The 25,580-nt window shown below is 34.1% G+C and overlaps 2 protein-coding genes across 10 annotated transcripts in view; one reads left to right on the plus strand and one right to left on the minus strand.

The window, feature by feature from the left end:
* Positions 1–3,320: 3,320 nt before the first annotated feature.
* Positions 3,321–11,774, minus strand: LOC144960685 (RRP15-like protein). Of its 3 annotated transcripts, none has more exons than XM_078893970.1 (5): positions 11,692–11,774; positions 6,511–6,854; positions 5,891–5,976; positions 5,105–5,264; positions 3,321–3,547 (listed from the first exon to the last, which is right to left on the minus strand). In XM_078893970.1, the coding sequence occupies exons 1-5, from the start codon at positions 11,723–11,725 to the stop codon at positions 3,371–3,373; spliced, it is 801 nt and encodes a 266-aa protein (XP_078750096.1). In that variant the 5' UTR covers positions 11,726–11,774; the 3' UTR covers positions 3,321–3,370. The 3 variants fall into 3 exon arrangements, with proteins under 3 accessions (XP_078750096.1, XP_078750112.1, XP_078750102.1); XM_078893986.1 differs by having other exon boundaries at positions 11,506–11,719; XM_078893976.1 differs by lacking the exon at positions 11,692–11,774 and adding an exon at positions 10,023–10,124.
* A 4-nt stretch (positions 11,775–11,778) lies between these two features.
* LOC144960626 (two pore calcium channel protein 1-like) overlaps positions 11,779–25,580 on the plus strand; it is a 34,384-nt gene continuing 20,582 nt past the window's right edge. The window contains exons 1-7 of one of the 7 annotated variants that reach the window (XM_078893879.1): positions 11,805–11,925; positions 19,985–20,292; positions 22,290–22,349; positions 23,796–23,878; positions 24,322–24,442; positions 24,989–25,117; positions 25,366–25,488. In XM_078893879.1, coding sequence (XP_078750005.1) covers positions 20,050–20,292; positions 22,290–22,349; positions 23,796–23,878; positions 24,322–24,442; positions 24,989–25,117; positions 25,366–25,488 — 759 coding nt within the window. In that variant the 5' untranslated portion in view covers positions 11,805–11,925; positions 19,985–20,049. Of the gene's footprint in view, positions 11,926–12,254; positions 12,377–17,781; positions 17,841–19,984; positions 20,293–21,634; positions 21,659–22,289; positions 22,350–23,795; positions 23,879–24,321; positions 24,443–24,988; positions 25,118–25,365; positions 25,489–25,580 lie in introns of those variants that run through there. The other 6 variants (XM_078893885.1, XM_078893915.1, XM_078893866.1 and 3 more) reach the window with 6 other exon arrangements.

Here is a 25,580-nt window from a genome sequence, read left to right on the forward strand (position 1 = left end):
GTTCACTTCTTGTCTTACATTCCGTATTCTGGAGTTCATTCCCCACTACTGATGGATTACATCCCCGGGTCTCTTGGTTTCCTCCCTCTAATATTGACGTCTCATTACCCTTGGTATAAACTTCATGGGTGTCCATCTTAAATGGTCCCTTGTTCAATCCTCACTGTAACCTTCCAGAGTCCCAAGGTCAATCCGCAGTCATTTTGATACGTTGTAGTGAAACAACAGATGGGCCACGCTTCTTTATTCTCTGATGAAAAAATGAACAATCTAATGCAGTGTAGAAGTTGGGAGCAGCATGGCGATTATAGAGCTCTTTTCGATAAAAAAAAATTGCTTTGCAATCATTTCATTTGTTGAAAAAATTGCCTTCCTTTTTTTTTGAAAAAGTAAAAAATTGCAGGTCGCGGCCACAACAAACGCAGATGCTAGAATTGTGGACCAGGGAGGTCACTTTAACTAGCTCTTCTGACCACATATATCTAGTCCTTTCCATTCAGCTTTCTGCCTTTGTCCTGTAATGATACCGTACATTTGGTTTTGCCTATTCCATAACTGGGAGTCTTTTTTGTGTCAATGTGGTCTAGAAGAAATGGGATCTGACTCAACAATCTAAATTACGTAGGTTGTTCCAACAAGTATTACAGCACCTCAAAGGTAGACTCTTGGGAAAGGCAGTTTGCCCACAATTTCCTCATCCTATCAGAGATAAATGTTTAATCTGAGATTCCCCTAGTGTGAACAACAGCACTCACCTAATAGGCTGCACGTCTCCTCCTATGAGTTGGAATGTATGCGGTTCTATCATGGAGAGATTTTATAAATAATATGAGCTCTTTATAAAAATTTCTTGTACATTATCTCTTTGTTAAAACATTGTTAGATTTTAGAATTTATTTTGTAAGAAGCTTATATGAGTGAATCCTTTGTGGGGTCACCCTGTGTTTATACAGTGATGACAATGCCAAATTGTCAAAAAGGAGGAAATGTTATTGATCCAGACCGTAAGGTATGTAACATATTTCTATGTCGGCCTACTACTAGTGCACATCCATTAGATATATAACTTTGCTTTTCGTAAATATTCAATGAATCGTCTATTCCACAAAACGAGTTTTAGGGTCTACAATATTTACTTCCACCCACTACATCAAGATATTAATGATGAACTTTTGGCAAAAAGTCTCAAAACATTTATGTCATGACTTTATATATAATGAGAGTTTTTTTATAGCGCAATATCGACCCAAAGCGCTTTACAAGGGGTCCCTGGCCAACAGCAACACGTAACATGTGGAATAAGACATGACGTTTGTTATAATAATATAGTAAGTTACAATTTCTTTGCTAATGCTTTCAATGGGTTATGCAGCTTATTAATGAGACTCATGAACCTTTAGTTAATTTCAAAATATAATCTAACACTAACAAAAGACAAAAAAGTGAATTAAAATCAGCCTTTCAACAATTTCCTTGGTTTCCTTAGTCCATTATCCTTACTTATCGTTATTATTTCTCTATAAATTAATTATAAATTAGATTTAAAAAGTTGTTATGAATTCTATTTTTATTTTTTTATTATGTGTGAATAACAAACAAAACAAAAAGAAAAAAAAACAAGTTCCAGGGAAGCCAAATGATTTTTGAAAAAAAGAGAAGCATCACATCTCACATAAAATGAACCTAGTAAATCAGAAACAAAAACATTTCTCTTAATCTTCTCCTTTCCTTTACAAGTGCATAAAACCTTTGTTGCATCAATTCAAATACATAATATTTATCATAAGAAAAGGGACCTTCTTGGAGACAGGAATAGCTACTGAGGTGTGAAAAAAACAAACCTGGAATAAACATTGAAAATGGGGATGTTCACCAAAATTTGTTTAACTGAGCATATGTTTAAAAATATGACACACAAGACATGATGGTGATTTTATGTGGATTCTTTGCTCCCAGGCATGAGGTTTATCACTTGTATACGTTTGATGTGGCGAAATCAGTAGAAAATCCCCCAAAACAGCAGAAAATTATCATCGCTGGTGACTAACTTAAGTATAAATAATAAAATGTGTAAATTATAATCTTAAAAGAGCCGCTAATGATTAATGATTGTAAGGATTCATACAAGAGAAACAAAACATAACAAGCATTTCAGCATTTGAAATTTGTCAGGGATGAATGACAATTGCAAAAGTACTACAAAATCATTTCATGACTTTTTCTTTTTTTTTTATTTAAAGGTTGATTGGTGTGGAAGGGTGGGGGTACTACAAATGGTATAGTGATTACAAATGAATTATGTGTCCCAAAAAAAAATGAGAGAAACTGAAGTGGCGTCTTGAAAAAATTATTGTAATATAGAAATTACAACAAAAATATTTTTTTATTTAAATTGAAAAAAACAAAAAAACTTAGCTTTCATGTTATATCCATGCTTGTCTTTGACATTTTGAAACTGAGTGTTTTAGTTCATTTTTTTTTTTTAATTGTACTTCTGTAACTGTCTGTCGTCCCCGATTGGCAGAAGTTTGTTTTGTTTTGTTTTGCAGGAGCCCTTGTACATTTTTTAAAAAATGTCAGTGGCTGGGCATGACTGAAATTATTTCTCTTCTCTACTTGGGCAAGTTAATTAGGCCCCTTTGACCTACTATTTCTTGAGTACCTATTAGCGAGGATTAAATATGAACTTATATAGCACAATATCCACTATTGTGAACTAAATGGACTGAGTACTAATGCACAAACACACACAAATTAAATTCTCGGTTACACATACACACAAAAATTAAATCCTATGTTGAGGATCACACAGCATGTCGAATGAGTCAATTAGACCTCTCAGTACAAGGTGGTTCTATTCCTTCTTGTCTTCACTATTAATTCAGTTCATCTGTTGTTTTCATATCTCAATGCATATTTCATTTCTTAAAAAATGATAAACTACCATAAATTGTGATGTTTTGTGCTATACCACTCATCATCAGACCATTGGTCCCTAGTTCGAGTCCCCTTGGGCAGCCCAAAATTGAGTCTTTGGGAAATGCTCTTTATTAAGATTCTCTCACCTCACTCAGGTGTAAAAAATTAGTACCTGGCAGGCAACAGCGTTGTCTCTGTTGAAAAAAAAGTTATAAAACCGCCTTATTCTTTATCTTAAATACTGTTGTTGGCTGGGGACAACTTGTAAAGCACTTTGAGTACATTTAGCTATATTAAAGCTCTTTTTTAAAAGCCATCAGCGGTCAGATTTAAAACTCTCTCTGAGAATGCAATACATCATTTTTTTAATCAAATTTTTTATAAAAAAGAAGCAGAGATAATTTTTTAATTGCATATATACATTGAGTTTATTTAACTCCTTATAAATAGTTCATTCTGACATATCATCATCACTCATGGGTTCCTCTTTGAATTCGTCATCATCACTTTCTGAATCATCTTCTTTATCCCAGTCCTTCATTTTAGCTCCCATCATAAAGTCGTCCTGTAAAATTTTCCATTTAACATCGTCCTTATCATCTTCTTTTTTGACATCATCTGAGTTAGCCTGTGAACAAGACATTTTGAAAATTCAAATTGAATTAAGATACACTATGAACTATTTTACTACAATATTTGATATTTAGAAAGAATTCATTTTACACTGACTTAAAATATACTATAAACAGATCAGAATGAGTGTGGAGCAGGCACTTGTATCAAGGTGTCAGAGAGCCCACCTCGCAGTCCAATTGACACAATACTCTTCATATGGCTAAATGAGAGAGAGAGAGAGAGAGAGAGAGATTGGTGAGCGGTTGCAATAGCCACTGAGCCATCCAACCATACTAATAATATGGTACCCATAATGCAGCCTTTCTAGTCTCAACTGCTAAGGGAACCACAACACATCAATATAGGATGAGTTTTGAATAAATATAAATTTAATATTGCTGTTTAAACTTTAAAAATACCAATCAATTGAATCATGGGTCTTATTATGTGAGGTACATAATCATATACTGAAAAAGAAAAGTGAGTAAATTTTATAAGAATCTGATCCATTTTGACTTGATTTTATGTCAAAAAAAGATATCAAAATTCATTGCCATACACCCAATAAACAAAAACTTTAAAAAATAAATAAAATAAAAATAGAAATAAAATTCCTTTTCTTCATCCCCATGGGGAAATTTGTCTTTAGGGTCTATTCCAAGGGAAGACTGGAATAACCCAGGCATCAGCTGCAACGTGAGCTAGGGCGAGATGACTAGCTCAAGGCCACACAGCGCAACAGCGGGTGATCGAACACTGTAACTTTCGGGTACGAAGCAAAGACCGTACTGCTGAGTCACGCTGTCCCTATGTACCATAATAATGTTATGGTACAACAATCATAAAATAGCAGAAGCTAGAACTTATGACAAACAAATCTTTGATTAATCCGTGATAAGAGCCAGAAAACTTTAACCTTTTGTTTTTTTCAAAAATGTATAACATACATATTTATGAAAGTATTTAGGAAAGCTGTGCTTTCAACAACAGCCAAGGTGACTTTTCTTATAGCATGTTGACTCACCCTTCAATGAAGACATCAACTTATGGGATCACTCCAAGAAAGGGAGATAGTTGACAGCATATCTCTCAGTGTTTTATCTATCAAGTGCCTAAGAATTGTTGTAAATTGAATTGAAAATCATCCCCTTTGAGGGAGGGGGTCTCCTAGCTGATGGGGACTTTTGAAAGTCTAGGACTAGTCAAAAATGCATATCAATGCTGAAATTTAATTCTGTTCTTTATTTAACTAACTGGCAGATCAAAAAGGAAAACTATTCAGCAATCAAGGATCAGCTTCATAGTGCTTTAATTAATTCAAGTTTTGCTGTACCTTTTTCATGCCATTATAAAACAAGAGAATTGATAAGTTATAATCTTTCATAATTACTCTTTAGAGTCAAATGGCTAAGAGGTTTACTGACCCGTGATATTGTAAATTTTATCACACCCTTCCGTCCGATGCCATTGCCTAGGCATTCCATGAAGGAATATAGATAATCCATCAAACAAACATCTGATGTCAACAGGAATCACTCATGTTGTCCAAAGTGGGAAAATTAGGACTTACCTGTGATATACTTTTACTTTTCAACACATCAAGGAATCTCCTCTTTGAAAATTCTGCCATTACTTTGTCTTTTTTCCGATCCGATGAACCAACTGATGCAATTTTTTCATTCATTGCCTTCTGATGGTCATGAACTGATTGAAATAACTGTACCATGCCCCTGGGGGGAAAAAAAATCATATCAAAAATTGGCAATAGTCCATTTTTTACTGAACAGTTTACAAAAGATAATCCTAGCACGGATGTCATTTGACTGCACAGAAGATCTGGTTTTCTCTTTAACATCAAAAATTTTAATTGATGACCTGATATTAGAGTCTGAAATCCAACTTAATGGTTTGTTGAAAGGCATTTTCAAAAATATTTCCAAACAATAGATCTTTCCAATCTTAATCTAAGTTTTAGATTTGTTTAGGCAAATTGGCACAAAATAAGTCAATTAAAAGCTTACCATTTGAGCAGTTAAATAGAAACATAAAATACCAACATCTCTACCAATTTCTCATAAGCATTTGTCAATTACGTCTTTCTTATTCCTAAATTTAAAGCAATGCCAAAAATAATACCGTACTTTTCATATTTCGCAATACCTGTTATAAACAGACTTAGTCACATGTCCTTGTTTATCAAAAAAAAAAAAAATGTCTTGAATCAATAATAATTATCATTAATATACTAACGACAATAATAATAATAAGAAGAAGAAGAAGAATAGTAATACCTATTACTATTATTATTATTTTTATAAACAATAATTTCTTTCTTTTCAAATAATAATAAACTTACTGTGTTGCAATTCTTCTAAGCTTTATCTCTCTGGAGACATCCATTTCAAGCGCTGATTTTCGACTCATTTTATCCCATAATCTCCTCTGTGATTTTGATGAAAAAGAAAAAAAAATGCATGAGAGTGATAGAGAGAAGGAGAGAGAAAGAATGTTTGCCTTGGAGACTGCTTTGCTTGTTTATCTTTCGCCTAAACTACATTCAAAAGAAGAATAGAGATTTTAAAATAAAACGTCAATAATAATATTTTAAAAGATTTCATAAAATAGACATAGAAGGTGGCCTGAAACAAACCCAAATTGAAATCATTGATGGATCTCTGATGTTCTGTACAGAGCACATGTGTGTATTGCAGTATATTATTTTGCAGAATCGACAATGAAGTCTTTATTTTAACAGACATTCATGGCGGCAGCTATAACTTTGTCAAAATTTGACAGAATTAAAATTTTCAACTTTTGGTTTAAAGAGTACATGTGTAAGTTCAATTGAGCCAAATATGACATCGCATGAAAAAGAAATGAACTCAGCAGGACATTTGTCCCATTACTTTTTAACTCACCCTCATATACAATGCTAGTTAGCCTTTAAGAGGATAAGATATAATGTAGATGACAAACCTTTTCCTCTCTAATCCTCTGTTCTGCTATTGAAAGTTCTTGATCGTCAAGTTCTGTTTTAGGGGTTAAAGTACCATCCTGCTCCTTTCTCTGCCTTCTTCTGGTAATGTCATCTTGAATTTCTTTATTCGTTTTCCCTTTTGCCAACAATGCTCTATTACTTTTTGAGGTGTCTTTTGAAAGAATTCTTGAAATCACATTTGCCATGCCTGATTTTCTTGGAATATCAGCATTAGATGTGTTTTTAGACTCATCACCACTTGAGTCCTCATCAGCAAAATCACCATCAGATGATGACTCTGCACTAGACAATCTGTCTTGTAAACTTTCCATATTTTCTTTTGCTGTAGAAAAAAAAAAAAGAAAAAAAAAGATGAGGATAAAAAAGGAATTGGATTTAAGATTTGCATCCATTGAGTTCTCAGTTACTTATCTTCTATCATATATGTGAATCATAGATGTGGCATTAATGACTTCTAAATGCAACATGTAGAAATGATGATATAATAACTCTTTTACCAGAGATATCAGTGTTAAAATGATGCTATGGAGACATAAGTCGTCATTAGAATTTGACAGATGTTGCCTGTGAGTCAGATGTTTTTCCCTTTTGGCACCTCTATTTAAATCATGAAGACCACCAAATAAATGACATCCAATTTTAACAGAATAAACTAGCTGCTCATATATTCAGTGAATATTTTAACACCATCTTAAGCCATCTTAAACACAAAAGTCAGATTAATAATATTTCACTTGAGCCAACACCATGTTTTGCTTTAGATCACATCAGTTCAACCAATTTAAGAAAAATATAAGATTCTTCACCAATTCAAAAGTGCTTTGTTTATTTTTTATTTAAAATCCTGTTTCATAATTTCACAGTTAAAACCTTTCAGTGGTAGACTTGGATTTTAACCAAAACTTTACCAAGCAACAAATGTTGGAAAAAGTTTTTAAAATATAACCCTCTGATTTTCTCTTCATATTTTTGCTTAATAGACGGTCTGGTCAATCAATTCATGAAAAATTCAGAGACTTTTATATGTTTAGTATGTACTGTTATAAAAATTAAACAGTACAAATCACTGGTACTTTCCATCTTACTATATGGCTCTTAGTCATGGACATTAACTGCAGAATTAGAGCGTAGAATCTCTGCTTGAGATGAAAAGTTATTGAAAACTCCTGCGGGTGCTGTCAGAACACAGAACCAATAAAGACGTACTGGAAGAGGTGCAAGATCGTGCAGGACGACATGAACCCCTTATCACCACAGTTAGAGGGAGGAAACTGTCATGGTTTGGCCACAATGAGAGGCATAAAGGTTTGTGTAGAACGGTGATGGAGGGTACCCTTGAAGGAGGAAGACAAAGGAAAGTTTGGATGGAAAATATCAATGAATGATCAGGAATGAAGATGAAGGAACTCTTGGAGAAGGCCAACAATAGAGAAGAATGGCGGAAAGTGGTGAGATCTGTATCCTGTGTATTTTTTTATTTTTTTAACCCAGGCCAGCTTATCTAATGACCCTTTTAATTAGTATCAATTGTATAAGTTAGATTTAATCTCAAGATGTTAGATGTTGTTGGGACTCTCGGGTGACTTCTGTCACTCTATGTCACCACAACATTCTTTTAATATTGTTATTTATTCATTTATTGTAAAAAAAATTTTTTAAAATTATTCCTGAATAAACTTTTGAGGATTGAATAGGTGAATAGATAGAAATATTATGGTGGTTGGGGAGTTCGTGGGAGGGTTAGGGGCTACATGGGCGAATATTAGGGGATATATTGGGCTGGTATTTTGTAATGGTGTTATTCTTATATTCAGATATATAGTAACATGAGAGGTAGGTACGGTTAGATGGGGAGGGGGGGAGGTTGTTGTGTTGTTCTGATTGGTGGGTCGCTGGGAACCAATCAGTTTACCGGTTTATTCCTGTGGAATAGCATAATAGAGGGGCGGGGGGTGGAGATCACTTGGTTTAGTGGGTTTCTGATTGGTGGGGATGTCAGGGGGGTATCACATTGTCGGATTATTCAACGGAGTGTCTACGTACACAGTAACTTTAGGCAGTTTAGTGAGCAGCAGCAGTGGGAGTCAAATTGTGACCCAAACTTGCCCATAAGAAAGTTGTGACTGGAAATTGCCGTTCGCTTTTACTAAAAGTTTTAGGGGGGTTCAATTAAAGATGCAGATATTTTGGTATCATTATTTTCTTTACTGACCGGGCACCTAGCCTCAGGATCTACGTACACGGTAACATTTATACACGGCAACCTTGAATCTCGCCTTTAATGGGTTGAATTGTATTGTCACCCCTACAACACTCAACACAAAGCTCTATGGTGAGGCTGAGGACCTAAAGCGGACCACAGACTTCATAGCAGATATCGGACTGCAGCCATAGATGTCCATCAGAGGAAGGAAGAAGAAGAAGAAGTATTGTTTGATTTTTTAAAATAACACACACACACACACAGGCCTGTAAATGGTTGGTGAAAAAATTGTCGGAACTTTTTGAACACGCGAAAATAGACACAACAGGACAAAATCTTGATTAATTAATAAACACAGTAGCAGGCAGTGAATACATCCACGTCCAGCGGAGCGTGTAGGTGGCATGATAATATTATAGCTAACTGATAGACGGCCTAGTTTTGTTTTGTCTTTGATGCGACAAATAAAAAGATTTTTTGTTTTTGTTTTAAGTCGGCATTTCAGATGGAATAAAATCTGATTTTTCGAGGAATGAAATAAAAGTCTTTTATTTTCTTTTTTATTGGTTCTGTTCTTTGACTTTACGAATTTTATTTTTACTATTAATTTTTAAAAAAATAAATATTAGCACTTATAGAGCAAAATCATACTGTTGGAAATCCGACAATAGTCAGAAGATTTACAGTACAGGCCTGCACACTGCACACATATACATACAGAGCAGGTTCCATCCATTGCTAGTATTGTAGTGGCAAACCTGTTACCCAAGCTACCATGTACGTAGATCCTGAGGCTAGGTGCACGGTTACCGTGTACGTAGACACTGCCTTATTCAAATGACAGAAAGTTTTGGAATTGCAGTTTTTAGAGTATATTACTGGTGGGAAATAATATCGTAGTGCTTTTATGCACCTCCATTGACGATGTATCTTAACGGATTATTATTATTATTATTTCTTCCGAGTCGGCCTCGAGTGTTCCCGGCTGCATCCTGTGTATCTCCACGACGATCATCAGATCATGGGATTAATGAATGAATCAAAACTAGGCCCACAATTGCGTTCGGATGTCGGACTTGCATAATACACGTTGATAGCAGTCAAAGAAATACACAAATGAAAAAATAACTCATATTTATATTACTACACTACACACATCACAAAATGAGAATAATATGTTCTTGTGCAGGCAATAGAGAGCTGAGCCGGTGTTACCAATACTTAGCTTCTATAACCAGGACAAATCATTCGTTTGGACAGGAAAATAAATAAAAACTTACCGCTTACCGTCAAAAGCAGTTTAGATTTGAAGATGCATTTGTTTTCTATCAAAAAACATTCGGTAATGGACAATCCTTGATGAATTTCAAAAGTTGTGTTGAAATTATATCCTAATTGTTTTCATGATTAATTCCTCGCGAAATCGTGTGGGCCCCGTTTCTGTTATCAAGGTTCCGCCTAGCCAGGCAGGGTTGCCAGATCATTTTTGAGTAAGAGACCAAACTAGCTATAGCAAGAAGCCAGATTCCTCTGCAGGAGCCCAAATACCACCAAACCCACCTTAGCCTCGCGAAAACTCTTTAGATTTGTTAAACAATTTAGATAGGATAAGGAAAATTCGTATATATAGAAGCATTAGCAAATGCAATCTGTGGCGTTAGCACGTGTTGCATTTAGATATTTAGATTGCCAAATAAAATAAGTTTTACCGGTACCAGAGTAAAACGATATAACGGGGAAAGTCAGAGGAAGCCAAAAAGTTGGTTACAGGAGGCCAAGTGGCCAAACCAAATTTTGGGAGGCCAAATGGCTTGGGAAAAGGCCAAATTTCTCAAATTTGGCCACCAGGAGGCCAAACTAGCAACCCTGGCCCCAGGTTTAAAAAAAAGTTTATTGGGAAAAAGATACGGAACAAAGTGTCCATAGATAGGTATGCAATTTGGTGAATTAGTGCAGTAAAAAGGCCTTTTTTTTCTTTTATTCAATAAACTTGACTGCTGGTGGACCCTAGGCCTCTCTACAAGTCCAAGAAATAATACTCACTTTTTCTCTGCTCCAACGAAAATATCTACCACCTACCGGTCTAATTATTTGTAGCAGACGACAAATTTCTCAAAACGGTCACGTGACACTGTAAAAACAACACAGGAAGTCCATGAAAGTGAAAGCTTATTTACGGCATTTCCTTTGAACCGTGTAAACAACAAGATTTCGTTTTCATTCGACTCAACGGGTCAGATTGGCCGGTATTTTTTAACGAACTAAAGTTCTGAAAAATCAAAATGTTTCTTAGAAAGGTGAAAGATGCTAGTTTTTGAAACAGAGGTAGGTTTTTAAAAAAAAATCTTTATATTTTACGTGAATGCATGCTCAAGGCGAGTTGGACGTGCAGCGGAGGTTGGTCGGCCAAAGGCGAGGCTCTCTAGTCAAATTCAAATTAGGAAACTTTATTAAACTTTCACTTTCACTTCACAAAATCTAGAGTAGCGTTTTTAAAATGCTTCTACTTCTTAAATTTAAATATGATGACAAATTGAATAAATAAAGACCTGACAAAAGGTTCACGGTGACGGTGGAAATGGAAATACAAATTGAAAGAATTGCTAGAGCGGGGAGATTTCGGAAGGCCTCCCTTTTTTTTTGTAGTATCTTAGATAGATAGAATTGTTAAACTCCCTGTTTTATTATTATTATTATTATTATTATTATTATTATTATTATTATTATTATTATTATTAAGCCCTAAAGCCTTAGAGTTGCCTTGCCTTACACTGAAAAACTGCCACCACTTAGACTTAGGACTTCAAACGATAATTTTCACAGGATTGACCTCTCAACAGTGCCAACATACAGTACAGCTCAGAATAAGGCGACAGGCTTTGCTCAATATTAGCTATAAAAATTAAAGTTGGAAAGAAATACAGTAAATTATTGATGATTCAAATCAAAACACTACCGTCGTTGTTTCTCTCCACGTGAAATGCAGCCATTGTTGTTTACTGGGTTGTATCCAAAAGTTTGACGTGTTTTGGAGCGAAATGTCAATCAGAGTTTTGACACACCCCCTAACCTCATTCAATGGGCGTAGTTCAGACTCAGTTGCTTTCAACTTTACCTTATTTTTTGTTTAGTTGACGTGCTTGTAAATTCAGACTTTATTTGAATCCACAGGATATATTCCGTTATTAAAGTAAGTACAATAATATCTTAAACTTTGTATAGACTAATTTCAATCCTATTGCTTTTTTTGTTATTGTTGTTTCTATTCTCTCCGAGTGAGCATGACGCGTGCTCCGCTCTCAAGCATCTACCAGTAGTATAGTATTTCATGTATCTGACTAAATAAATGAGAGTAAACTAAATCAAATATTGGGTAAATTTTGACTAATCTTGTCTTATTTTTAATTCCATTTCCCCGTGGTTCTAATATATCTCTCACCTTTTCCCCTTCCTCACAAAAAAAAAAAAAAAAAAAAAAAAAAAAAAGTCCCATGTGTGTCGTCGGTAAATCAAAGAAATGAACCGTGACTGCATTGCATTGCTTTAGAAAACCTGTCAATCGAAACAAATGTTTTGAAGTAATAGGCATAGATACATTGTGATTTAAATAAACAAGGATCCATGTTGCTTTAACATAACAAGTAAGAATTATTATTACACCATTATTTCATTACGGTTTTATGAGTAATAGTAATTATATGAATACTTTGAGTCTCTTAACCTCTCTTCCCCTACCCATAGACAGGGATACACAGTAACCCTCTCCATTATCATCAATTACGTAACCCAAGTACCCTTACTTTACGTGAACAGAGAACTCATTGCTCTTACTCCATTAAATCACGCCTATAATAAACACCGTCTTCACGACAGCTCATGCTCGTCTTCTTCTTCTTCTTCTTCTTCTTCTTCTTCTTCTTCTTCTTCTTCTTCTTCTTCTTCTTCTTCTTCTTCGTCGTCGTCGTCGTCATCACCATCACGACTCTGTCATTAATGTGGTAGTTGTGATCGCCGTCGTCGATCTCCTCCTCCTCCTCCTCCTCCTCCTCCTCCTCCTCCTCCTCCTCCTCCTTCTTCTTCTTCTTCTTCTTCTTCTTCAAATAAAACGACGGACTTTATCAGACTAACTATTAATGTCGATGTGCATATCTCAGAGAAAAAAAAATGTTATGGTGCTTTCCTGGTAATATGGAGGATCTCACAAATATGGAGGAATATTAAAAATTTGATACCCCGATTGCCTAGGATGTATTTTGCTCGACTTCGTTTTGTTTTGATCTACTACTCTATGAGGCCATTTTTACCGAGTTGTTATTTTTATCATTAGCTCTTGCCTTAACTTTTACTCCTTGCTAAGGTAACAATCATAACTGTTTCATATGTGCGTCTGTTTTGCATGTATCTAGTCATTTATAAAGTCACTACTTTCTTCTCTTTCCATACTTTTTCCAAAAAATTTATATTTGTTTTTGTTTTGTTTTGTTTTGATTTTTTGTTGTTTTAGTTTTTGTTTTGTTTTGTGTTTGAATGTTAGGGGGGGGGGGGGGTGGTGTTTTTGTTTATATTTGTGTGTGTGTGCGTGCGTGCGTGTGTGTGTGTGTGTGTGTGTGTGTGTGTGTGTGTGTGTAGCTCTGAGACTGAACAACCATTTTCCAGTGTTGGTCTTAACTAGAAGTCACAACCTATTTTTTAAAAATTCCTCTCGTTACCAGTCTGAATACGCTTAACAGCTGTGACGTCACTTCTCCCGTAATGACGCACAGTAACTTAGCAACTGGTTTTAAACTGTCGGAACAATGGCGGATACCCTTATGAAATACTTCTCCAACGAGCATAAATGTGTGTCCAGAGGAGAAAAACAATATAAATCTGATCATGTTTTGACTTTTATACATTCTGATGACATGACACGTGAAAACGGTTTCGCCAGCATGGAGAATAAAAAGTGTCGATTTCTTTGTTTAGAACCAAGCTGCTCGTTACTGGGCGGCGTGACATCAGACTATTGAATCCTATTGAGGGGACAGGGATTACACAAAACGAACCGGTTCTTGGGGAACGTTTTGTTTTGCTTTGTCGAAGCTGCGAAAAAATGTATTTGATCTACATTAGCTCATAATATCCATAGATCAGTTCTTGTCAGCCTTTTTAAAAAAAATGAAATCGCATACATTATCAACTTTAACTTAAGATCTTGAAACCCAAGTCACATGCACTAAAATTGCATTGATCTCAAAGGGGGCAAAAAATCAATATATGGTGTTTCCATTATATGAATTTGCTTTTGTAGAGAGACTGTTGATGCTGTGCGTTTAGGTAAAATACTCATAACCATCCCCCAGTCCAGTATAGATAGTGTTCGCTTGTCTAAGAAACTCACAACGTTGCCATCCGGAAATAAAACGGACCAGCACACAAACCTATGTGTAATCTTGAACGTTTATAATATGGTTAATACAGTTTAGTGAGAATTACTCATAAATATCGATGGCAAAAATTAATAACAAAGACCAGAGTGAGCCCTTCTTCTTCTTCTTCTTCTTCTTCTTCTTCTTCTTCTTCTTCTTCTTCTTCTTCTTCTTCTTCTTCGTCTTCTTCTTCTTCTTCTTCTTCTTCTTCTTCTTCTTCTTCTTCTTCTTCTTCTTCTTCTTCTTCTTCTTCTTCTTCTTCTTCTTCTTCTTCTTCTCTTCTTCTTCTTCTTCTTCTTCTTCTTCTTCTTCTTCTTCTTCTTCTTCTTCTTCTTCTTCTTCTTCTTCTTCTTCTTCTTCTTCTTCTTTCTTCTTCTTCTTCTTCTTCTTCTTTTAAGTGTGTAACTTCAGATAAATTTGAAGATTCCATAGACCACAGTATTATTCTTTCATTGGAGATATGAGAATATTCCACTGCCTTAATAATAAAAATGTCGATGGTATGAACGAGTACAAGTGTGCATCCATTCTTGAGTGAGGAACCATAATCTTGGACTTGGATGACTTCCTCATAATTTGTTGAATATCACCGAGGGGTAATTTAACTTGATCGTTTAGGCCTTTGCAAAATATTGTTACTTTGTCACGCTTTCTTCTCTGTTGTATGTAGTGTTTCGAGATTTAAATCAGTTTCATGTTTTTTTTTTATCTTTGTTGTTTTGCTTTATAAATTCCACTGCTCTGTTTTGTATTTGTTCAATTTCTTGGATTTCTGATTTGTGGTGAGGGTCCCAGACAGAGCTACTATATTATTCCAGTGTAGGTCTAACAAAGGTTTTGTAGCACTTTAACTTTATTTTCCTCCTGCTGTCGTTCAAATTTCTTTTGAGGGAGCCTAATGCAGAGTTTGCTTTTTTTTTATTTTATTTTTTTTGCATATGTTTATAACATGATCTTTCCAATTGTTAGTTATTGTTGCTCCTAAATATTTCGCCTTAGTCGCCTCTTTTAGTGCAGTGTTATGAATTGTGTATGATGAATGTATGATTTTTCTGTTGTTTGTGAATTCTAAAACCTGACACTTCTGAGGATGGAAGTCCGTGCTATTTTCTATTTCCCAGCATTGTAAGCTATCTAGATCGGCTTAAAGAATTTCTGTGTCAAGTTTAGTTCGCATTGTCCGATATAGAAGGCTGTCATCTGCAAACAATCTCAGTTGAGTTCCTGGTGTAAGTCTTTCTGTCATCTCATAAATGTATATTAAGAATAAGATGGGGCCGAGAACTGTGCCCTGAGGAACACCAGACACCGCGTGGGCTGACTCTGATGACTCACCATCCACGACAACTACTTGTCTTCGATTGGTCAAGTAGGACATAATCCATTGGAATGTTATGTTTCGTATTCCATATATCTATAATTTCAGTGCCAATGTATGATGGTGGACTTTGTCGAAAGCTTTGCTGAAGTCTAACAAAATGGCACAGTTTGTAATTTTTTATTTATGCTTTATGCTAGGTCATTGATTGTTGTGATCAGTTGTCTTTCACATGACATTTTTTTCCTAAAACCATGTTGTGATTCTGTTAAAAATTTATTGGCCTCTATAGATAGTATGCAGATGACGTCACTCATGCCTTTGTTATTGTTTTTGCCATCCGCGTTTGTGAGGTGTTCTCACTAAACTGTATTAACCAGACTATAAAAGTTCATGGTTACACAGAGTTTGTGTGTTGGTCCGTTATACTTCCGGATGGTAATGTTGTGAACTCCTTGGCCAAGCGCATTCTATCTATATGATTCATAATGTTAGAAAATATGACATGTTCCAGTATTTTACTGGTGATTGATGTAATAGATACTGGTCTATAATTCTCTACTTTAGTTTTTTCTCCTTTTTTTGTTTTGTTTGTAAATTGGTGTTATTTTTCCTTTTTTTCAAATCACCAGGTACTTTCCCTTGTCTATCTATATTACGTACCAATACACAAAACTGTTTTGAACCTTGAACATTTATAGTCTGATTAATAACCAATCATTAAAGTGGCTGATTAAAAACAAACAAAACGAAAAAAAGCCGAGTGACGTCAATTTCGTTCCTTCTATATTGTTTCATGCCGGTATGTTGTAACCCCGTGTACACCCTATCAAAGTGGTAGACCTTTTTGAAAAATTGGTACAACCGGGGGTGTACTGTGCAATACACCCGATTGAAAAGATATCTTGAAAACAAACCAAACAGCCGACATTGTGGGCCATCCAGATTTTGAACACTTTTTACATTTGTTTTTGTTTGTTTTGATCGACACATGCGTATAGATAGAATGCGCTTGGCCAAGGAGTTCACAACATTGCCATCCGGAAGTATAACGGACCAACACACAAACTCTGTGTAACCATGAACTTTTATAGTCTGGTTAAGACAGTTTTGTGAGAACAACTCACAAACGCGGATGGCAAAAACAATAACAAAGGCATGAGTGACGTCATCTTCGAACTATCAATTGAAAATGCACGGAATCGCAGGCGTTACCTTGCAATTTACGCCTAGCTGTATCAAAAACATTGTGATTAGTGCTCACAAACTGAGAGGCCGTCCAATCCGGCTGGTACGTTTGTACTGAAAATATTATCGGGATTTACTCAGTAAATGTGTGTGGCAATGTCACAGAGAAATCATCGATTTTCGTATACGCTTTATAGAACTTCGATGTACTTTATTCAACTCAGTTTTTTTTATTTTTTTCATACACATTTAGTCGTAACCCTAATGCATTCGTTAACCGTTGCTGATTAAAGAAACGGAAACAATATATGTGTATTATATAAATGAAATGATGTGTACGAGTTGTCACGGGGCATGAAGAAGAGACACAGTTTTGGTGTGTAAGTCTTTGGTCGTCTGGTGAGGTGAATAGGTCACGCATCGCTGAATGAACAGGTCAGGTAAGTATGTTATGTATGATGTGTAGAATAACTGACATTATGTAGTAAAAAAAAAAAAACAAGAGGAAGAAGATTATAGCCGACCTTTTTAGTCCCACTTTTTTGTTTACCTTTTGTGTATTGATTTTCAAAGGAAGAAAATCTGAAGTGTTTCCAAAAGATGACTAAAATATTTTAAACTAAAAAGTTCCAACAGTCGGTTTATTTGAAGAATAAATAAGAGAAGGAGGAGGAGCTGCTGGTGGCGGAGGGGACGGAAGGCGGAAAATAGTGTAGATATGATGTAGTAACCCAGATTACACACCTAGCGGTTCAACCGAGGTGGGCCACACAAATTAGCAGGTCTGATAATCGAGCGCAATTATGGGTCTGATTTAACGTAGTTGTAATGGAGGTTATTTTGCGTTGGTTTGAGAGTATTAAGTGTGTAATCTGGGTTACGGCATCATAGCTACGCTCTTTTCCTTCTTCACTCCCCTCAACATTAGAGCTTCCCTCTCGGGGCCAGGCAGAGTTGCCGTAAAAGTCGGGTCGTGGGAGTGAATCTGCACCGCCGCAAAGTTTTTATTCTCTATTTTCTTCTGGCACTTTTCTACTCACTTCATTTCTTGTTATTATCAACACAAGGGCCTGCTCCACTTTTCTCCCCTCGGGAATATTTTCTGGAATTACTCTGGGTTAAGTTCATCATACTGGGACCTTTCAGTTGCTTCTTCCATTTATTAAGATTGGAATTGGCATTCAATGGCAGGTAAATGATGATTGGTAGATAGCCGGAAGCCTGGGAAATACTAAACGGGAAGATATACGCCACAACTTATGACTTCAAGTGGCAATATATATATATATATATATATATATATATATATATATATATATATATATATATATAAATGAAGCTTTGAGTATGTAAACATGTTAAAAGTTATAAGCATATTTGTCATAACATTTAATAACACGAAATGATCATATACACGATAGAGAGTGCATGTTATAATAGTAGAGGATTATCCCATATTCTCCATTTTACTGGCACTGAATTGATCTAAAATCTAAAGGTGTCGTTGCGTTGTAAAACCAATTTAATAATAATAATAATAATAATAATAACAACAACAACAACAACAACAATAATAATAATAATAATAATAATAATAATAATAATAATAATAATAATAATAATAATAATAATAATAATAATAAATAGATAAATAAATAAAAAACCAACATATTCTACTGGCATGTAATCCCATCCAAATGAAACTCATTACCTGTTGCTCTGCTGGATCTTCAACGCCAGCTGGTCTTTGCACTATTGTGTATTTTTAGTTCTAAAGGCATCAAGAAGGGAAAGCGGTGATTAATTGGGTCGCTTCTAATGGGTATTCTACAATATGTGTCAAATCTTTTCTACATTCATGAACCGTCTTGAACCGACCAGACAGCTGCATCACGACGCAATGCTCAACCTAGATCTCTGCGGTCTCCAGATCGTTATTACGAGAGCAAGTGGGCGACGCCGCCATGCCCCACCAGCAATTGGCTGCCCTTGACTAATGTCTATTGGACAACCACGTACAGAACCCGGGAAGCTTCTCTCTTAATTCAGAGACCCCACCATGCTTTTCCACGTCGACCATAGCAGCGGCGGCTGCAGTTGCAGCATCATTATTATGATCTCCATTTTCACACCCCCTCCCCCCCCCCCCCCCCCCCCACTATCACCACCACAGTCTTCCTCCACCGCCACGACCATCATCAGCACCACCATCCACCACCACCACCATTACCAACTACAATAAAAACAATACGACAACATCACTACCACCACCATCACGACCACCATCTCCACCACCAACAACAATAAAAACAATACGACATCACTACCACCACCATCAAGACCACCATCGCCACCACCACCAATAACAACAACAACAGTAACAACAACAACATCATTCCCATCATCATCTGTAGCAGTAGTTTGCTGTATCTTTGATACATTATATTCTTTGTCTATCGTCGTTCTTATCACCATCACAGCACAATGAATGACATTCCAAATTATCATCGTTAACAAGTCAATAGTCCGAGATATGTGGCCTACTATTTTTAATGAATTATCACAGATCATAAAGGGAGAGAGGAAAAAGCGGCATTCAATAGTGCCGCTACACTGATCAGATTTATGGATTTACGAATCGATGACATGATTTTGACGATAATAATAATAATAATAATAATAATAATAATAATAATAATAATAATAATAATAATAATAATAATGATAATAATAATAATAACAATAATAATGATAATAATAATGATAATAATAATGATAATAATAATGATAATAATAATAACAATAATAACAATAATAATAATAATAATGATGATGATGATGATGATGATGATGATGATGATGATGATGATGATGATGATGGTTATGATGATGATGATGATGATGATAATGATAATAATGATAATAATAATAATAATGATTAATAATAATAATAATAATAATAATAATAATAATAATAATAATAATAATAATAATAATAATAATAATAATAATAATAATAATAATAATAATGATGATGATGATGATGGTGATGGTGGTTGTGATCGATGTGATGGAAGTGATTATGGGGTGTTGATGGTTTGACTACAGTATATGACGCAGATACTAACGAAAAAATATTGTATTGTTCCCATCCGAAGCCTCTCCATGTTCACTCTTTTGTTAGTATTTTCACGATCCCAGGCTACAGGCAGCCCCTCCGCTCTCTACTTATATGAGGCAGACAAATAGTTGATGAAAAGGTACAATATCAGATAAAACCACATAACCACAAACCGCTTAACGTTATTTTTTTTTAACCACACCATTTATTGCAGATAATACTTTATCATGGATTCTCGAGTACTTTGAAAGCACTTGTGTACAAACAACTCCTACCACAATGTCGCATGCTGACGAAGTCATCATTTCCCTGGAAGAGACGAGCAGTCAGGACAACGGGGCACCTAGTAGAGAAAATTCGGCGGGTAATGATGAAATTGAACAGCCCATAAGAGATGGAAGTATGGAAAAGTCAGCAAAAGCCAATGGTAGACATGAAAAGAAATCTGGACCACTCGATAAAGAAACGGCGACTGAATCTTCCACGTATAATAAAACCAAGGACCAACCTTTGAATAATGTCGTAAGTTAATGAAGTGTCATTTAATCGAGTATTCTTTCTTCAAGGTTGCACAAAAGCGTTAACTCCGCAAGATCATTTGATAAGTATGGTATATCAAGTGCTGTTGACTTTATCAGATATCTTCACCAGTGCTCTTTAGATTATATACCTCAATTATTATTGAAGTGGCTATAATATTTTAAAATCACTACGTAATTTCTTATCGATCCCTTTTAATTGAAGTGGAAGGTAATTCAGTAGGCATACATATATGACGCTCATCATAATTAATCCATGAGAAAAAAGATTCACTCCATTTTGTCTACAAGCTTCCTCCTCATCTTCAAATAACACACGACTGACTAAGTCAGACTGTAACTGTCGATATGCATTTCCAATCCAAAAAAAATTACGGTACCTTCATAGAAGTTGGTAGCGCATCTTTAAAGTAGGTACTCAATATTTCAGCATTAGGTTGTTCCCTAAGCGGAAAGAAATTGGAGAAGAAAAAAATGAGTAAAGATGCCCCGAATGCCTAGTTTGTATATGACTTGACTTCATGATTTACAGGTATCTCTATCATCCTGTTGATCTTTAGCTAGTTTTTCACGATGATGTAATAGTCATAAATGTTCCATATATGCATTTAATGAATGAGTAGTAGAAATTTGTAACTTATATGATCTCCTTTCTAATTTTCATTTCTTCTTCTTCTTCTTCTTCTTCTTCTTCTTCTTCTTCTTCTTCTTCTTCTTCTTCTTCTTCTTCTTCTTCTTCTTCTTCTTCTTCTTCTTCTTCTTCTTCTTCTTCGTCCTCATCATCATCATCATCATCATCATCATCATCATCATCATCATCATCATCATCATCATCATCATCATCATCATCATCATCATCATCATCATCATCACTATTATTATTATTATTATTATTATTATTATTATTATTATTATTATTATTATCATTATTATTATTGTTATTATTATTGTTGATCTTGTTGCTGTTGTTGTGGTTGTTTCATATATATTATTATTATTATTATTATTATTTATTATTATTATTATAACCTTGTATTCAATTATTATTATTATTATTATTATTATTATTATTATTATTATTATTATTATTATTATTATTATTATTACTACTACTATTACTATTACTATTATTATTATTATTATTATTATTATTATTATTATTATTATTATTATTATTATTATTATTATTTTCATTATTGTTATTATGATTGTTTTTGTTGATTTTGTTGTAGTAGTGTAGGTGGTGGCGGTATCGGTGGTGGTCGTAGTGCTGTTACTATTAATTTTATTATTACTTATCAAATGAGTCCTTACTTTGTTTGCAGGCTGAATCCTGTACATTTGTATAGGTAACTAATTTGCCTTGTCTTCTTTTAAATGAAAGACCAAATTGCTTATTCTACATGCAGATCCCACGTAAAAAAAATTCCTTTTTTACACTGCAAGTTGCTATTCCTTTGTTTTATGTAATGCTATTATGAAATTTATCCAAAAAGATGAATATGGTAACGTGTGACAAGTGCCTTAATAATGGATAAAACACAAGATCAATAAATGTACGCACTTAAAGTTTCAGCATTCCCAAACATCTTTGTCTTGTTGCTCATTGAAGCTTGAACTTCGCAAAAGTTGATACATTATTATTGGTCATCCACGCTATTGTATTTATTTGCGGCATTTTGTATTTTTTATTGCTTTTTTAAGATCTATTTATTTTTTGTCGCATGCGATTTCCTATTATTTATTTTTCAAAATCAGATGATTGTACTGATTATGTAAAATATATCTCCTGGATCAATGGAGGAAACACCAGGGGAAATTCACATTGTCCCGGGAAATTCTAACTCATATTATAAAAACCTAAACTAAATCGGACCTTATTTGAAAATGAATATTTTTGCAAGATATCAAATTTGAAAATAAAAAAATAGGAAGTAAAAAATATACCATTTTGTGAAGAAATCTGTACCTTTTCTGCAGGATTTCGATTGTTGCTTTCCACTACTCGCAGACGACTTGGATTCTCTGTTGAGTCAAGGGGTTGGACCTTAAACAGTTTCCTTTTATTTATTTATATTTATTTCTCAGTTAATTCACCTAATCTTTATGAAAAACATTTTTGATTTCACTATGTTTGTTAGTTTTGTTACTTTTATTATTTTTCTCCTCAGTTCATTCACTTGAATTTCATTTAAAACTTATTCATGACCGAATTTATTTATTGTCTTTTTTTTTTTTTTTTTTTTTTTTACTTTTTAAATTTTCTTTCCCCTTTCTTTTTGTTTGATTTTTCGTATTGTTTTGTTTTTGTTTTTGATTAAAATAAAAGTTAATTGAACAATTGACATTCAGTTGATACCTGTATACATGAATTAACAGTGCAGAGCAATCATGAAAAATTAGTTCTTTTATTTTCGCTCAACTTTCTTTTTAAATTGCTTTGCATGGTCTTTGCTTTAAACTAACATTATTAGGGTGGGGTCTTAAGACACCCCCCCCCCTCATGCTGTGAGGAGAGTCACTCATATATGTCTTCTATTTCCCTATATCTCTTTTCCCTTTCACGTTACTCTCTGTCTTTGTTCCGGATTGACATTTCTGGGTTTTTCCTGGTCCTTGCAGGGATTCCTAATTTAGAAAAAAACATTTTTTTTTTTTTTGTGCTTTTAACTTCAGGTCTAAAAAGTTTCCCCTATCACTATCATCTCCCTCTTGGTGATGAAATGACATAAAAAGTGCGTAAAACCCCTAAAAGTAAAAACATACAAAACTGAAATTATCATACTGAGTACTGAAGAAAAAAAAAGTATTGATAGAATTATTAGAAATAGAAACAAGTTAAGAAAAGAGTTAATCCCATAAATAAATGGATAGTTGTCTATTTATCTCATTCATTACAGTTATGTGTTTTTTTTTACCATAAAAGAGTCCCATTGCACTCAAGCAAAATATAACTTTTCCACATTATGAAACACGCCATCGTTGTTTTATGATTTTTTGAATGGTTTTTAAAAAGTTAAAATACTTCTTTCTCGTGGATTGCATTTTTGATTGCATTTCCTCAACATCTCTTCTTTTCGACTCGTTCATTTTATTCTAAGTTTTCATGCTTTCTTGTTTCGATGACTAGCATTCAAGTTGTTAATGCATTATTTTTTTCTATTTAATGTGACAACAATGTTACCAAGTTGGTTTACCTATAATATTTATTCGATTAAAAAGTGCATTGCCTGAAGTGGATCCAACATATTTTTTGTAAATTGTGTATATTCAAAATAAATTACAATAGAAATTGTATAATGAAAAATGTGCTAAGTAAAACATATATTTATTTTTTCTGCTCTACAAACTTCTAAATATGCTTCTAATGAATTTTTAAGGTCCATTCTCCAACAATGTTCAAAATTATTTAGTTTACAGTGTTCTAAAGAGATATTTTATAACATTTTACTGACCCGTTTACACTTTTAAAAAATATGTTTACAGCAAATTATGCTTGCCGCAACTCTTATCTTAGATGCAAAGAGAGGGAGGAATCTTGACTACATAATGACAGAAAGACATGTAAGGTAAGCATTGTGATTTAAAAAGTAAATATTTGTGAGAGGTAAAGAAAAGGTGACTTGTGTGTGTATTGTTTTTATATTTCCAATGAGATATTTGAAGCCTTGAAACCAACAATCCACGTAATAGCCTAATTATGTGGTTTATTTAGTGATTTCCATTTTTATCGTGTAAGATATGCTTCTACAGCGACCTAGGTTAAAATTGTTTTAAAAAATAACAATTCGAATTTTACTCTATCTGGAATTTTGTGTACCAATTTTTCCCTTCCAAAAAATCGTTTTTCGAAAATGTATTCCATTAAGTCCTTACAATTGTATATTTCAAATTCTGCAAATTATTCCTTGTTTAGATGTTTAATTCAAGATAACCCGTTATCAAAGTCATATTATACTATGCATGCCTATGTTTCTATTTTTCAGTTTTTACAATTTACTCTTTATTTCAGATTGTATAATTTGTATCATAAACCGTTTCTGAGATGGCTTTTATATTTTGCAATCGTTCTGAATATGTCTCTGGCGCTGTTTGAGAAACCATCCATCCCACATGCATCTGTGCCATATTGGGTACGTCAAACATTCATAAAATTGGTGTTGATTTAATTTGTTTTTGTTGATTTGTTTTATTTTTTGTTTTTGTTTGTTTTCTTTTTGTTTTTGTATTTGTCAAAAAGGGGAATTACTGTATTCATAATTTAAACAGACATTACGTGTGTTGGTATCCATTTTTATTTTATGTCTTAAAAATCCAGACACCTCCATTAATTCCGATTAAGAAATTAAAAAAAAAAAACAGATTAGGGATTTTGAATCAATAAAAGACCTCTGAAATCTTTGCCTTAATTTATTTTCATAGTGAAGAAACCACTGAGTTATATTCAATATGTAATGCGAAGTAATATTGACCCATCAGCTGCCCAGTTATGAAATTTGAGAATAAGGAAATCTAAGGAATTTTTTCTTTCAAACAACGCTTTTTGATCACTAACACATATGTCATTAAGTAAATAGATGTCAAAATGTAAGTTCACACACTCATAGAAATTGCTATGACATTGTTTTAGTTAAAATGCGTGTACATTTAATCTTTTTTTGTTTGTTTGTTTGTTGTAGGGCACAATGATCATTGAGGCTTTTTGTGTTGGATACTTTTCTTTCCGTATCCTCCATGCAATGAGCTTTCAAGAATCAAAAGTGTTTTTCAAGGATCCAAAGAACATAACAGCCTGTGCTGTCATAGTCGTAAGTCGCAAATATTTCTTCATTTGTTTATCGTTAGCTGAAGACAATAATTCAATTTTTACTGGCTACAAATGTTTTTGCTAAATGTCCATAGAAAATATATTGAACTAAAAATGTTCGTCCTTGTTGATTACCAAAAGATCCAAATTTTATCAATCAACCAGATATGCAGGTCATATCCACACTTCTATGTCGCTTTTTGAATAAACATTGTTTGATACAAATATTTCTTTTTATTTTATTTTCAGTTGACACTCTTTGACATGCTTTGTTACACCATTTGGATCAACTTATCCCCCGATTCACATCCTGTGAGATGGTCAAGGCCTCTAAGACCCCTCTTGATTATCAATTTTCCTGATGGAAAACAAGTATTGCATATTATATATCCCGTTTCATGTTTTTAAAAAAATTGAAATAATACATAAAGGTGTTAGACGATTTTACATGGTAGCTTTGATTG

Source organism: Berghia stephanieae, chromosome 1 (genome assembly GCF_034508935.2).
Source record: "Berghia stephanieae isolate SIO BIC M18660-M18661 chromosome 1, UCSD_Bste_1.3, whole genome shotgun sequence".
Taxonomy (NCBI): Eukaryota; Metazoa; Mollusca; class Gastropoda; order Nudibranchia; family Aeolidiidae; genus Berghia; species Berghia stephanieae.